Consider the following 12,588-nt stretch of genomic DNA (forward strand, 5'->3'; position numbering starts at 1 on the left):
CCACCCCCTATTGCATCGACAGCCTGCATCTAATTAAATATTTTAAAAACATTGCTGCTACTAAAATAGTCAGATCATCTTGTAGCATATACAACTTAATCAGAGCAGGTCTACACTGCCTCAAACCCCATGATTTTAAAAGGGGTAATAGATATCTTTTCCTTCCCCAGGTAAAATATTTACAAAGAAGAATAAAATCTATATTGGACTGTACTGAAACATCATCACAGGGGCAATTAATTAAATTGTGAGTTCAATCCTTTGCGTTTGGAAAAGTTATCAATCTGAAAAAGCTGTCTGTTCTCATCCTAGATAACAGCGATCTATTATAGCTTGAGTGATCTGGAGATAAATATTGGTGTAGGCCCTGTCCATGTAATACCAGATGATGTTGAGTAATACTAGGTTTACCTCTCTCGGACAGATCACGTCTGTCCTCTAGTAGTGTCAAGCAGCTTCTCTTAAGAGACTTCTTAGAGATTGAATCACATGAGGTAGGGGAATCAAATAATTCTGGATGACCTAAAATAGTTAAAAAGTTTCTGACATAGGACAACCATGTAATATTATTGACCCCTTCTAATTTCATGCAATTATCAATAATAAGTCTGTTAAAAACTGTGTCTTCTGAGGTCCATATCTTATGCCACAACATGATTGGGCTAATTTTGATTAGATCTCCTCCCCGCGTGATTTAAAAAAAGCAGACCTAGCCTGGGTCAAGGGAAATTTTCATAAACTTAAGTCCTTGGAGAGAGAACAGCTCCAGTTAACTAAACCCACGGTCAGAGCACATTATATGACACTCACCTGTATTGCCATCCAACCGTATCTTGCTCTAGTCAACATTCCATACCACAGATGGCTTCTGGTTAAGTTTAGGTTTAACCAGATTTACTTGGTACTCTCCGACAGACAAGGATGGTTCAAGCCTGAGGATGCACCAGTATGTGAATGTAATAACTTTTCCATACAAGACAATATGCACCTTATGTTATTCTGCCCTTTTTATCATGTTCCAAGGCAAAAGTATTTGTTCCCCTTGTTGAAGGAGAAAGCATTTTCTCAAGCAAAACCTGCTCTACTGTTCCTACAAATGCTTGAATCTCCTTTGGTAATGTTCAGTGTGGCAAATTACCTTGTCGCTGCCGTTCGAATTAGGAGGAGGAAAGTACAAACCCAACTGCGGGGATTGGGATGAATTATGTATTTCTGGCTTTTTTGCACATGACGAGTCTTTTTATGACTTTTATTGCTTAAATTGAATTGCTCTATATGAAATTTCTTTTAAATATGTTTTAAATTGTATTGTATCATATGAAATTTTAAAATATGTACCTGGATGTAGTATGCTTTTATGATTTTTAACTAAATCGAATAAAGTGGTTTTTGACTTGACTTGACTTGATTAGATCAGATATATGGACCCTATCAAGCTCCCTATGACAAATGGAGCTAGAAGTTGACCTCGGGACGGCCAGGAGATATCGGAAAAAAGCATTTTCCTTTGTCTGTATCTCTTGGATATTCGCCGTCCCCCATATACCAGCGTCGTAGGTTGCTGTAGATACACATTTTGCGGCATAAATATCAAGAAGGGTTTGGACCGGTTTGCCACCCAATTTATTTGTAAATTGCTTCAATGCACCAATGGCACGGGAGAAAGCCAGGTTGCGGATAGATATGGCAGACGTCAATGTGCCCCTACAGTTAAACATAATGCCCAAATATGAAAATGATTTTGTGTGGCTAACCTTTGATTGATTTAAAAAAGTTTTACATTGAATACTAGATTTTGATGAACAGGCCATGGTGAAGGTCTTTCCCACATTTATCTTTAGGCCCCGTGACCTCATAAAATCGGAAAAACTAGACAATGCTTTCTGTAGGCCTAACTGAGTTCTCACCATGATGACTGCATCGTCAGCATAAAGTAAAATTGGAACAGCACATCCATCTATTTGGGGGTAATCTACATCAAGTGTCATTAGGTGGTCTGCAACGCCATTAATATATAAATTAAAACGGAGTGGCGCCAATATGCAGCCTTGGCGCACCCCTTTTCTAATGGGGAATTTTGACGTGCATTCCCCATTTCTCCCATGTCGGACCCTCGCACCTACCCCCCTGTAAAGCTCCTTTAAAAAGTCAAGAATGGAATTCTCAATCCCCAGTTCAGTCAGGGTTTTCCACAAGACATTGTGACTAAGGCAGTCGAAAGCTGAGCTTAGGTCGACAAATGTCATAAAGAGATCACCTTTCTTAGCTGCCATGTATTTCCCTATGATTAGTGACAGATTGAGACCTTGCTCAATGGTTCCCATCCCTTTTCTGAATCTGTACTGCAATCTGGAAAGGATGCCCGCATCCTTAACCCAAGATTGCAGCCTATTCAGGATGATTTGGCCGGCTACTTTCATTATTGAATCTAACAGGGAAATCGGCCTATAGCATTTGGGGTCCTGGCGATTTCCCTTTTTGAAAATGGGCACCACAACTGCCTCCTGCCATGTTGTTGGAAAACCAATGGTGTTATAACTATTGAGAACGTTGGTCAGTAGTGGTGCCCAAAGATCCATATTATCTTTATAGATATCCACAGGGACCCCGTCTGGACCTGGGGCTTTAGATTCAGAGCTTTCCTGTAGTGCCAGCTCAACCTCTGCTAATGTAAAAACTATCTGTAGAGGGAAGGCATTTATAGAAGCACCTACTAGTGAAGAGTCCTGATGGGATGAGTCCGCTAAAGGAGAATTTTCTAATCTGCCCAGGTCATCTTCCTTAAACAGATCTGTAAAGTAATTGACCCAGACAGATTCTTCAATAGCGATCTCGATCGAGTCTGTTTCTCTGTCATTAAAAAAAGGGGCATTAACCTCTCTCCAGAACATAGTGTTATCTCTTAGTTCACTAGCCCTTCGCAAGGCCTCCCAAGCCGCTTCCTTCAGTTCCAATTTCCGTTTGTATAACGCAAGTTTATAGGCTGCTCTTGCCCCCCTGATCTCAATTTTGTCTCTTGGGACCCTCTTCAGTACCTCCTTTAGATGTTGGTGAGCTTTGGTGCAACCAAAATTGAACCAGCCCACTATTCTATCCCTATCACATTTCTTCCTCTTTCTAACTAAGTTACTACTTATTTTAGATGTGATTTCCCCAAAAGCTGTTACAACCATTGAGGGATTAGGATTATCATCAAGGCATATCATAAAGAAATTGGGGTCGTCAGACACTAGATCATGGATAAACTTCTCAGGGTTGACTTTACACCACTTAATTGCGTAACCATTAATCCTTGCCAGAGAAACCCTGTGGCAGTATAGTACCTCTGCCAGGTCCATAGCTTGGCTGTCTCTGGGGCCCATATCAAAAATAGCACTGATCGGGTAGTGATCACTAAGTGCGATTTTTTCGGTATTAAAAGACCGAATGCTGTGATGGTAATTAGTGGAAACCAGCATATACTCGATGATGGAAGCTAGGCCCCGGCCAATAAATCACTAACGGCTTCTGTGTACCTACGTTTATGGCTATCCATAGTTCTCTGAACCAAACACTGAATGTCATTAAGGCTTAAGTAAATTTCACTGTTGGATCAATATAGATTTCAAAGAAAATGTTATTTTGCCTCCCAAAAATGTCTCTCAATATTTAATAGAGCAGTGCACACACACAGCAGGGTGCACCATAGCAGTACAAATCCTTTGATGGTCTTCCATTCAAATACCCAAAGATGTGTTGAATAATCTAACAATAACTTTATAATGCATAGTTTTAGTAAAGGATCTTAAACAGTGTGATGGAGAAACTGATTTTTGTTTCTAAGACATCCAACAAGCATGCAGTCAAGTGGAGAGGAAAAGTGGTAGCACTTGACAAGTGAGCCGCGATTCTGGAAATAAAGCCCTGGCACTACCTTGCGAAAAGCAGATGTTTGCAAGAAGATAATGCTGAAATGAAGGGGGTGGGAACAGCCACAAAGGCAATCTGGGCAGGAGACTGGAGGTACTTGAATGTTTCCTTAGGGTCAAGAATAACAGGGTGCTTGGAATCCATGAAGAAGAGAGGTAGATTAAGGCAACTTCCTAGCAGCATGGTAACTGTAAACCTAAAGATTCCCTAACAGAACTAAAGTCGAAGGCATTCAAATATTTATCAGACTTAAGTCAAGGTATCCTTCATCTCTTAAAGGTGAGCCTCACAATAATGCTGATATTGAGAACACGAGAGCTATCAAATACTATACCTCTTTTCCCAGCAACCAATGAAAGATGCAAGAGACTAGAGTCGAGAAGGATCAAATTTGTGAGGAGAGATGCATTTTTAAAACTACTTAGCCATAGGGCAAGAGATGCAACCCTTGGTGAGGCAAGGCAACTTTAAATACGTCTAGGACACAAGAACTAGAATGTGCTGCACCTGGTGCTGCACTGGTCTTCATCTTGCAGAGAGTAGAAATGCGTGAGAATAACCACTAATGCTGCCAGGTCGCACACTCCATGACTATGACTACTAAACTACCATGGTGGGTTTTGGGGATTGTATACAGGACCTTCAACCTTTCTCTCCTAATCTCCCCAATTACAACATGCACTCTTTAGTTCACCCCTTTCTCCCCTATCTCCAAGCCTGTTCCTCAACATTCTTTTTAAAGATTGTGTCCTTTGAATTCTGGAGCCCAGTTTCATGCCTGGCATGGCTTTTGTAATACACTTCCAGCATACGTAAATTATGGATGAGATTAATTTACAAGAAAGAAAACCGAAATAAGCACTCGCAAGATAGATACGAGAACAATTGTAGAATTGTAGGGGAAGGTCTTTTAACATACTGAAAGGTTGGAAACTTGAGACTGATAGAGCAGAGTGAAACAGCTTTCCATTTGCTGTGATGTAATTAATGACAAAATGCTAATAACATGGATATTAAAAAAAGATGCTAGCAGGGCCAGGATCCCATATAGCTGCCCACGCAAATATAAAATGGGAATAAGAAGATGGAGACCAACAGGCAGTCACTATGGCCAGCACCTATTCACTGTGGAGGCAAGGTGGTCGTTTTTTAATTTTTCTTCTTTGTTTTAACTCGACCTAATGAGAATCCTTCCTCCTCACTTTCTTGGGCGGGTTTATTTGATGGCATCTAAAGTGCTTTTGAATATGGAGGACCACTGTCAAGAAAAGTCTGAGGGTAAAGTGGTGTTTTTCCTTCATCTGCATCTAGCTGAAACTGGTTTACAAAATTGACACCACCTCTGAAAAAGAGACATTGGCCAAAGGTAGCTGACACCCAGGACCAATAATTCCTGTAGTAGATTGCCAACAGTATTTGCAAAGTAAGGATTTGTGTGAAAAGCCTGCATTTGTCCGTTTGGGAAGCTGCCAAACCTTTTTTATGGTCTCAGACCTTCCGGCTCAAACCTGTATTGAATATGTGATATCACTTTAAAACACAAACTCATCACATTTTAAAAGCATCTGTTTACATCTTAGCAGACTACAGAACCCTTACCCTTCATTGGAATGGCATTAATGATTTCGATATGCGGGCTATTATCAAGCTTCATGAAAACATTTTAGAATTTTTCATTGACTGAGTCAAGTAAACAATGTTATTGTCATAAAACATGCCCTCAAAGGCGTGTATGCCACTATGAAGAAATAACATTATGAAGAAGCCACCATAAAGAAAAGTAGGTGCAACAAATATTATTATAAGTTACAATAGCAAAAATAAAAATCATAATGAAAAAGTATTGCTTTCATTATCATTAGAAAGGCATATTTGTTGAAAATCTTAAAGTTTAGAGCAATGGTAGGCAGTTAAAGGGATTTAAGGTTTTTACTTAAGATCTGTAGTGCAAGAATTCAGGTTAGAGTTTAAGTTAGGGTTAGTATAGGTGAATGTCCTGAAACAAAAAAACCAACAACAACAACAACGCTACAACCCCATGCTCCACTGGAGTGTGTTGTGCAGGGAGTATTCGAGTTCAATATCACTACGCTTCCATGCATTACATGAACGCTCAGTTCATGCATTGAATGGCATGAGGGTCCATTTGTGAAGACAAGCAGACTACTGCATCCTGTCATTTGCAGAAATGTCCAGAACACTTCTGTGAGCCTTTTGGGCAATTCTGTAAGTCTAGAGTAGTAAACTTGTGGTCTTCATCTTACGAAGGAAGATTTAAACAGCTTCTTCAGTCTGAATTTGGAACTTGCTGCACCTACCGGTCTTCCTGCTTCAAGGCGATGCCGTAGAGTAGGTAAGAGGCTACATGCTTTCCTGAAATTTCCCTCACCATCAGTAAGGGCTACTGACAACAGGGTGAAGAAACCTGTGAAATAAGTGGTGCTGAATTTTTGCAAGTGCAAGCTTTCAGGCGAGAGACATGTTTGAGTTGGTCTCCAATTTCAGCACAGAGCAGCCACAAAGCAACACAGGTGTTGTGAATCACATCTCATTAGATTTACAGGAGAAGGACCAGAATAAAGTAATTTTTCTGAATTATTCTACATGTCATGTAGGCAACTCTGCAAGAGGGCTGTTTACATACACATCTAGCCGCAACCACCTGATTAACTGAGGAAGATGATCAGGAGGGAGTTAAAAGGATTTTAGGTATTTTGCCTCATGTTTTAAATTCATGACTATTCTAAGAGACTGTTCTGTATAAGCTGCATAGAACAAAATATACACACCCATCCAGGGCATGTTTTATGTTCTGTGCAAGATGGCATCAGGTCCTCAGTGTGTGAATGTCTTTCCTCAGCACAGCTTATCCAAGTTAGTCACCAAGAAGCTCAGAAAAACGTCAACTTGCTCAGAGGCTTCATTTCTCATTACTCTAAATAATTTCATTGCCAGGAAGGAGAAGCAAAGGAAGTCCAATGCTCATATTTGGCTGTGTCTATATCCATTATCAGCAAGCTAGCTGGCAGGATCCTGGCGCTGATGAAGACTGCTGCAGTATGAACATCAGCTGCCAGGACTTTTGACTAGCACGTATTCAGGGGACCTAATTTGCTTTGGTTAACCCACCGGCTGATGTCACAACCACGACCGCTCGAGTATCCAACAGTCCAGATTCACACAACCTCTAGAACTGCGTTGATTCACCCCTTTGAGTCTTCCTGAAACCACACTGATTCATTATCCTTGAGTCTTCCTGAATCCACCAGACTACTGGAAGCATGCATTCAACGAGGCCACTCCAAGGGAATTCGCCACCATGATGGGTTGTCATCCTTTTTGTTAGTCCTGAAGAAAACCCACTTTGTCATTTGTTTAATAACGCTGTAGTCAGGGTCGAAACGTCGACAATAGTATATGGCTCAGCTTTATTAAGTCTCTCGGTCTCAAAACTAGAAGCAATTGTGCTATTTACCAGAGACATTGTTATTTCCGTTGTTCTGACCACCCTTTTAGTTTATTTCTTTTGATAATTTGTACATATTCTACTTTCACCGTTGTATATAGGACACTCAAGGCACCACATTCACTAAGCATTACTTTTCACTGTATTATATGTCACTAAAATGTTGCATTGAATATTGACAGCCTTATAAATGCATATTAAGATTGCTCTATTTAACAATAAGTAAAATCGTTTTTTGAGAATGCATACTTGCCTGTGTCTCTGTGTTGCAACCATACTTAATAGATGTGATATTTTATGATTTATCTGACATTTTTGATGAAACTGTTCCTTCCCAACAGAACCATTGTAGCTCTTCTATATAGATACCCAGGTTCTGAGTGGCACAGGGTTACCCAATTGTTATTACACATTACGCAGTCTGAGAGCAGGCAGACAGCCAGCAGGGATTTTACTGTGTGCTTGCTGATAAGGAAATTGGCGGGCTCTGACAGGACCCTACATTGGGGTGTTTGGCCTCAGCCCTTGGAATTCAGGCATCTAAACAGCTCGAAGCAAGCAAAGACTATATTATGTAGGAATGCTTTCTTTCATGGCTGTGCAGAGAAAAGACATGGGCATCAGGATTTCTGAGAAAGTGGTTCATTAGATGTGGTGGGTGGGAGTGCAGCAAAAGTAATAAAGTTACTATTTTTTCTAGGTTTAATCAAATATTTTAGTAATTTGAATCAGAACCTAACCAAATAGCTATAGCAAAGAGCAAACAGGTTTAACTTAGAGAAAATGTGTAAAGCATTTAGAAGTACCAAAACAGTTACACAGTCAAGGACACCCTACAATAAAAATCCCACTTGAATTTATAACAAATTGAATTAGCAAAATGACACCAAAACCACAAAAATCCAATACGGGGAACCAATGAAATTAATTTTTAAAAAGTTACGTGAAAATTGTGCCAGAAAGAGCAAAGCACCAATGGTAGACAATAGTTGTGGGAGACAGAGACCCAGGAACGATTTGAGGGATGGGTTCCGGGACCGATACACTAAGTAGATTGGTCCCAGTAAAAGTCTGGAGTCCAAAAGTTGGAAAAAAAGTTTCTAAGTCACACAGGGTTGGAGGAAACATTTCAAACGTTTCTAAACATTTTTTCCAGTGCTCAAACAATCACAGCAGCATACTTCCAAGACCCTAAGACCCAGTTGGTGGGCACTTAGACACTCTCCAGGTATCTGGCAGAGACCAACAGCAAAGTCCAGTTAGTTGTCACTGGTCAGCTGGGCAATTTAAGAAAAAGGGCTCACATGTAGGGACATTTTCAAGATGGCGAAAGTCAGAGGCCACATTAAACCTGGGCATGGAAGGCTGTGGGTGTGTCGGGGAGTGCACTATGGTAATCATCAGTGTCTTCCTTCAGCAAATACTAGCATCTAATTTGAAGCAGGCCCTGTACCCACAACAAATTAGAAGACAGAAGCTTGATAGGACAAAGGCAAAGTCCTACAGCACCAAGACAGGGGATACAAAAGTTTTGTCCTTGCATCCAGTTCTCTCCCTTTCAAATGCGCCAAAGCATTACATGTGGCTCAAACGGATTTGACACTGTGGAGTCAAAAAGATGCCCACAGCCTCCCATCCTGAAGAGTCTATAGAGCTTAGTAGAGTCATCCTCGCCCATTAGGTCCTGGGAAAATTTCACACTTTATTCACACCTCATTCTGGGCTGAGGACAGGCGGAGAATTAGCAATGGCTAATGCTAATGTGTCTTCTGAAAGTTCAGGCATGTAAAGGGTAACTTTCTAAAAGTAAATTTGACTCCATATTTATTAAAAATCCGACTTCACCTTTCGATTTTAATTATTAAAAATAGTGGTTTAATGATATTTCTAGCAGGTCCCTTTCCCCAGTTAGCAGTATTGGTATTTTAATCTGTATTCTGGTCTTCTACACAGGACAGCTAGGCCTCCCACAGTGAAAATGTTTTTTATGGTCCAGTCACTGCAGGGACAGCTTATTAATTTTCTTAGGTTCAATTTTGAATACCATGCCCCCTACCTTGTGGGCTACATGACCAACTTAGGGGTGACTTATTATTTAAAAGGAAGGATTATACTGGCAAAAGGGAAATTTCAACAGGTTGCACTGCAGGTGTAAATTGCACCAGTCAGGCTACAATGGTAGGCCTGAATCCGCTTCACACTAGCTAGTGGGTGTCACAATAAGTGCTGCAGTCCACAAATAACAATTAACTTTCCATGGGTGCAGTTCCTACACCATATACTATCGCCTTTTAGGGAAGTTAAATACGCTTTTCAAGGATTAGCCAATCTGTACATGTTTTAGGGGGTCAGATAGCATACACTGGGCACTGAACAGCAGTACCGCAGTGTGCGCAATCCTAATAAAACCAGGAGGAAACTTCAGCAAAAAAAAAACAGGGATGACCATGCAAAAGAGTATTTTCTCACAGGGCTCCTCAGCCCTTTCTACAGGAAATGATCAAACTGTGAAATTGCGATTAGGTGTGAATTTAGTTTCTGATCATTAAGCATGCATTTAGAAACATTGCACCAATTGAATATGTCCTTTACATTAGCCAACAGATGAAGAAGGGCATTGGCTTTTCAGATAGCGGAAGCTTATTTACTTTGTCACAAAGCTACATAAGGATTTCAAGACTGCATGGTATTTTCAGACTAAATAGGCAGCGAGAAAGCTGACAAATCCTTTTTACTATTACTTGAAGGTACATCTTCACTGTTAGCTAAGTTTGTGCGCAAAAGGATGAGTGAGTTAATGATGGAACAGATTGATGGTTGGATAAGCGAATGTATTAGTAAATGGCAGCATGAAGTGATGAGTCCATGGATGAAAGAACGTTTGTTTATACACCCTGGAGTGTGGACAACCATAAACAAGAATAAAATGCAAGGTTACAGTCATGCTTATTACCATGACTGAGGAACAAAAGTGAATCGAAAATAATAACTCCCATCTAATCTAGTGAAAAAACTCAAATTTATCATGCATTCCTGAAACTACTGGGCAGGATTTCCCCTGTGTAAAATGCTGTGAGCACAAACATGGCTGGAAATAATAACAATAAAGATGTCCTTGGATTAAAAAAGAGACAGTGGATTTGAGTTTCAAACTATTTGCTGATGTCAATGTACTTTGTTTTGCAAATATCGCCAATAGGCGCAATGTTTCTAAATACATGCTTAATGATTAGAAGCAGAACGAACATCTCATAGCGATTTCACAGTTCAATAATTGCTGCATAAAAAGGCTTTAGGAGCCCTGTGAGAAAATACCCTTTTTGTGTGATTATCCCAATTTATTGGTTACATTTTATTGCCGTTTTTTAGATTATGCACACCGGGGCACTGCTGCTTAAATGCCCTCTGATGTTCTGGACAAGTGGTTACCCTAGAAGACCCACGCAAATAAAAAAAAAATCTATTATCTGATACACAGTCAAAATATAATACCTCATGAATTCTAGTTACAATCAACCAATGGCTGATGAATGTGAACTACCCTACATGTTGATGGTGAGGAAAGTAGACCTTTTGCCCCACTCATTTATAAATAGCATAAGCACCCTAGGAGAGATAGTGTGGTCTATTGTTATACCTAAAAACAGGCAGACCTCTAAAACGAAGGAATGAGGCTGTGCCAGGCACAAGATTTCTAGGTTAATAAAATAGATTTACCCATTGTTATTTATATACAATAACATATCTTATAATTTCAGAGGGTTTAAGAAATATGCAGTATTGAATTTGCATAATCATTTCATTTGCAAACGGACAACTTTAAAAGTAATGAGAAAGGTCAAATTTGGAGCCTGAAATTACCTCAAATTCCCAAATTGATCAGACCTCTTCCTCAACCAAACAAATAGACAGATATTCGAAGAGATCTATAACAAGAGACTTTACAACAGTGACTTTCAGACAAGAATATTTTACCATAGCCTTGCCAGTAGTGTGCACCAAAAGCTGCATATCTCAACGTATTACAACATACAACCTTCACAATAAGGGCATTACAAACTATTTCTATAAACAAATATATGCTTTATTGAAGTACTCACTTTTGGAAGTAAAAACATTTTGAACATCATTAAATAAAAAAAGGAACCGAAAGACAGTGTGTTACACTAACATACACAAGGTACACAGTAAAAAAATGAATATTTACTTTTATGCTTGTTTATAAAGTTAAAAAGTAATGGTATATTCATCCTTTTCATAGACTAGACTTTACTAAAGCTTAAACAAATTCTCTATGAAATTAACCACAAGTTCATAATATACAATGGTGTAATGAACATGACCGATGAATGAAACTTACCTTTGTAAACATTTAAGGTTATTGTCCTGACTGCAATCCTGACCATACTTTCTGGGTGGTTGAAAAATTTGATGGCCTCAGTGTAAAGAGCAAAATCATTGGTATGCTGGAAAAGTAAGAAAGACAAATGCAATGTAGTATTTTGCTTATACAATACTGATTTAACAGATTACTCGCACTGTGGAAATTTCGGAAGTAGTCGAGAATAAGGGCAAGGGTGTTATCCAAACCAGGAGCGGCCGAAATGTAGGACTGTGAATACATGATATGTGAACAAGTTACCAAAGAACAACCTCACAAGCATAGTTTTGTTTTGAATCATAGGTAACTTCATTACATTCTTAAACATAGGCTACTATAACGATATACTGTCACTAGATGTCAGAAGCCAATTGGCCATGGGGCAGCCAGGAGTTACGCAACCCAGCCTTTGGTATTGTGGCCTTTTAATCTTGCTGTCCTATGGGTCAACCTACTATGGGTGCTAAACAGCGGGGACAAGTACTGCCCCTTCAACAATCCACTCTCAGTGGTAGCGCAAGTCAAGAAGTTTAAAGCTTCTCGTATGGAGAATTGTCCAGTTAAATACTCACTGTTTTGATAAAGGTAGTACTTAATATAAGCACACAGAATAATATACATAGTCGCTTAAGGTCAGAGGGCTAACTCCTTCCTGGGTAGTGGCACATAGTGCTCCATTCCCTTCTGATGGAGTTATTTTCCATTTGATATTGGAGCAGACTTTCAGGTGTAGCCCACTCTAGTCAATGCACAACAAAGCCTCTATCTGGCATTAAGAGTCAATAAAGGGCAACCCTTACATTTGTCTTGGTGGGGTTGCTTGGATACCATG

The 12,588-nt window shown here is 39.7% G+C and overlaps 1 protein-coding gene across 4 annotated transcripts in view; it reads right to left on the reverse strand.

Moving 5' to 3' along the window:
- Nucleotides 1-12,588, reverse strand: part of CLEC16A (C-type lectin domain containing 16A) — a 704,284-nt gene that overhangs the window by 583,658 nt on the left and 108,038 nt on the right. For 3 of the 4 annotated variants that reach the window (XM_086941414.1, XM_086941413.1, XM_086941415.1), the window contains exon 5: nt 11,736-11,841. In XM_086941414.1, the coding sequence (XP_086797540.1) occupies nt 11,736-11,841 (106 nt within the window). Of the gene's footprint in view, nt 1-11,731; nt 11,842-12,588 lie in introns of all 4 variants that reach the window. The other variant, XM_086941416.1, reaches the window with a different exon arrangement.

The sequence above is a fragment of the Lissotriton vulgaris genome, chromosome 10 (assembly GCF_964263255.1).
Source record: "Lissotriton vulgaris chromosome 10, aLisVul1.2, whole genome shotgun sequence".
NCBI classification, from domain to species: domain Eukaryota; kingdom Metazoa; phylum Chordata; class Amphibia; order Caudata; family Salamandridae; genus Lissotriton; species Lissotriton vulgaris.